The 3,217-nt window shown below is 40.7% G+C and overlaps 1 protein-coding gene across 2 annotated transcripts; it reads left to right on the top strand.

Moving 5' to 3' along the window:
- The first annotated feature begins 1,082 nt into the window (after positions 1 to 1,082).
- On the top strand, positions 1,083 to 2,992 carry LOC149143675 (4-coumarate--CoA ligase-like 2). 2 transcript variants are annotated; one of them, XM_089449806.1, is made up of 4 exons: positions 1,083 to 1,919; positions 2,005 to 2,072; positions 2,409 to 2,574; positions 2,700 to 2,992. In XM_089449806.1, exons 2-4 carry the CDS (start codon positions 2,060 to 2,062, stop codon positions 2,737 to 2,739), a joined length of 219 nt encoding a protein of 72 aa, XP_089305932.1. In that variant the 5' UTR covers positions 1,083 to 1,919; positions 2,005 to 2,059; the 3' UTR covers positions 2,740 to 2,992. The 2 variants fall into 2 exon arrangements, 1 of the variants encoding a protein (XP_089305932.1); XR_016264898.1 differs by lacking the exon at positions 2,700 to 2,992 and having other exon boundaries at positions 1,084 to 1,919; positions 2,392 to 2,660.
- Positions 2,993 to 3,217: the final 225 nt, after the last annotated feature.

Below are 3,217 nucleotides of genomic sequence, written 5' to 3'. Positions count from 1 at the left end.
CTCACCCGCCCGCCGTGCAGCCTCGCCCGCCCGCCGGTCGTGCAGCCCGCGCCCGCCCGTGCGCCCGTGCACGGTGGCTTCGCCCGGCGCCCGTCGCAACCACAACCGGAGGTCCTTACAGGAAGGTTCCAAAGGCGTCGACAAAAATGTTTCTTTTATGTAATTTTCTCTTAAAAATATTATTAGTAATATTATGAATCACAAAAGTCTTAGCTCAAAAACACAAACAATCTATAAATCCAATTGAACACAAAAAGAATGATGCCCAATTTAAAATGACCACGAACAATCTATAAATCAAATCACTATCTAATTTATTCTATTAATTTTTATGATCATGCTATTTATAAAAATATAACCAAGTTCCCACAATCTATAAATAAAAAAGAGTTAACATGGATTTCTTAGAAATATTGCCATTTTATAAATACTCTAAATTTTAAAATCACTCACCACAATGAATTAAACCAAAAAAATTATTTCAAAATCACTCTAATTTGTAAATTGCTTGTACAAGACATATGATACAGTACACAACAAATCCCATCAAAATATATATTATATATCAAGATTAATGGCTTTGATAATTTTTTATCAAACCCTTTCCTATTTCCATAACTTCTAGTTTGGCTCAGAGATGAAAGCTAAGATATAGATTTCGTTAAAATAAAATAAAAAAATCAAAATGGCCATCACATTTCTCAAAACTTCACATTGGTCCAAAGAAACTTGAAGCTTTGATCTTATTAGTCCCTGCCATCTGGCATCCGGCAGGGACTATAGTAATCGTTTCCTGACGAGATAGCATTAATTCGAAGGCGTTATTCGGCTGTTTCGGTGGTTATGCTAAAGTTTCGAAATGTTTTGTTAGTCCCTTATCCTAAGTTTCATTCGCAGCTGAACTTCGCCATCTTATTTGGCCTCTTCCCGAGACGGAAGAGGCTCAACCATAGGTTAAAGCAATTAAGTCCGGTGCATTTTCCGCTAACCGTCACGGGTGTATGGTTTTAATGCTAGCATTACTTCTGCCGGTTATGCAAAGGTTTAGTAAAGCTTTTCCCTGTTACAATGTTCATTGGCAGCTGGTGCATGCTTTCTCCGGCGGCAAGTGTTCAGCATGCAGGCTGCATGCACTGCAGCTGTTGCATTAAATCAACTTACAGCTGCCTCCACTGAAGCGGATTACCTTGTTTACAATGGCGTTCGTTTTCTTCTGCCTCTCCTCCATTGAGAACGACCTCCATATCTCCGCCTCATACACCGCTTCCAGAAGCGCCATTATCTCCCATGCTTGACTGAACTAATAATTTCGCATTATTGAAGTACCTTGCCCGAAGTAACTCCTGCCTTAGTCCGTCCATTTCAGCATGTAAAGCAGGGACCTGCTGAACTTCTGCATGAGCTCTCTGTAGTTCTGCTTTCGCACCCTTCTGACGCAAATCTTCTGAGCATATTCTCGCATTGTTTTGGGCCTTCCTGAGGCTCGGGTCGATGACATTTTGCACCTTTTTTTAAGGGCTGTTCTGTGGCCAATTTCAGCCTGGCTTGTGGTTATTCTCGGCCTATCTTTGCGGTTCCTTGAAGGTCTTCCTGAGACCATATACTGAGTCAAGATCCGAGTTATCTGAGGCTGATTTCAAAGCATACCTGAGGCATAATTTCGGTTCTGTTGGAGGCTAATCAAAGTCGTGATTAGCGCTGAGTCTTTGTGCGTCAGCTTGAGCTTGTTGTAGTTCAGCTTTCATAGTCTCAGTAGCGCTGCGCTTCCATGGCCACCAAATCATCACAGAGGCCCATTTGGGCCGAAACCGCCATGCTGCTTTATTCATGTGCAGAGCTTGCTGGCGAAGGCCCGAAGGATGACTTGGTTTTGGATTGCTGCAACAGCTATGTTTCTGCAGTGAGAAACAATGAACAAGGTGAGATAAATAGTTTTTTAAACTTGTATTTACATTTTCCCATTATTTTTCTGCAGCCTTAATTTGCAGCGAACTTAATTTGCAGAACGGGGAAGCCCTTGCCTCCCAACAGAAGAGGCGAATTATGCTTCCGAGGCCCTATGGTCATGAAAGGTAAAAACACATTACGATATAATGTAAAATATGTATGAGATTATATGAAATTTATTAGCATCCTTCAAGATTTTTATGAGCAAAAAACAGTTACACCATCTGTAAAATTAAATCCACTACTAAGCTATAATTTTACTCTGAATTGACATATAACTTACCTATTTTCCTTTGTAAAGCCCACATTAGATCCTTTAGGGATCTCCTAGGAAAGTAGCGCCTTCATTTGTTCTGGATAGAGTAGAAGGATAATTTCATGCTAGCCATCACCGTTTTTCCACCAGAGTTTCATTTCTGAACTGTCAAAATTTGATCTCATCAGCTTCTGAATCTCTACAGAATACTACAAGAACAAAGAAGCTACATCATCGGCTATAGATTCAGAAGGTTGGTTGCACTCTGGAGATCTTTGTCGTGTCAATGAAGAAGGGCAAGTATATATTGTAGACAGACTAAAAGAGCTTCTGCTGTGCAATCCACAGATTGAAGACTCTGCAGTAATACCGTGAGATTTCCCAGCTCTCCATTTGTTTCATTTGGTTGCATATACATATGTTCACACCGATATAGCGTTCTTCCATCACTACTCCATGCATCTACCTTATAACACAATGCCCCATTCGCTGGTAGATTTACTATCGCTGGTCAAGAAGGGACTCTCTGGTGGTAGGCACACTGAATTTCTCTGGTTATTTCCCAATGTAGCGTTGGCAAGAATCATCTAGCAACTGGAATGATATAATGTGACAGATCACCTCCCTGCTGCCAAGCACATGGCTTGCATGCAATGCACGTGGTAAGGGAGAGAGCTCTCAAGGTGCTGCTGACAAGTTACGTGAGTCGGTTGGCTTTTGTGTGTTGGCCCATTATGTAATATATTGTGTTACACATTGATCTGATAATTGCTTTATTTCATCTTATAATCTTTCATTTAATATTTGCTTTGGTTTTACAGTTCCCATAATGCACCACTTACGCATTCGATCCTCACAAACCAAATTAAATTTACATGTTCTGCTTGCTGATAACAAACCAAATTAAATTTGGGCAACCATATTTGTTGCCCCATGGTCGAAAATATCAAGTAAATCATCAAGTTAGTTCAGTTTGAGGGCACAGTTCAGATTCTTCATAAACCCCTCAGGGTG

The sequence above is a fragment of the Pinus tabuliformis genome, chromosome X (assembly GCF_031772625.1).
Source record: "Pinus tabuliformis cultivar Carrire ecotype Pingquan chromosome X, CPIR1, whole genome shotgun sequence".
NCBI classification, from domain to species: domain Eukaryota; kingdom Viridiplantae; phylum Streptophyta; class Pinopsida; order Pinales; family Pinaceae; genus Pinus; species Pinus tabuliformis.
This window is presented reverse-complemented; position numbering and strand designations above follow the sequence as displayed.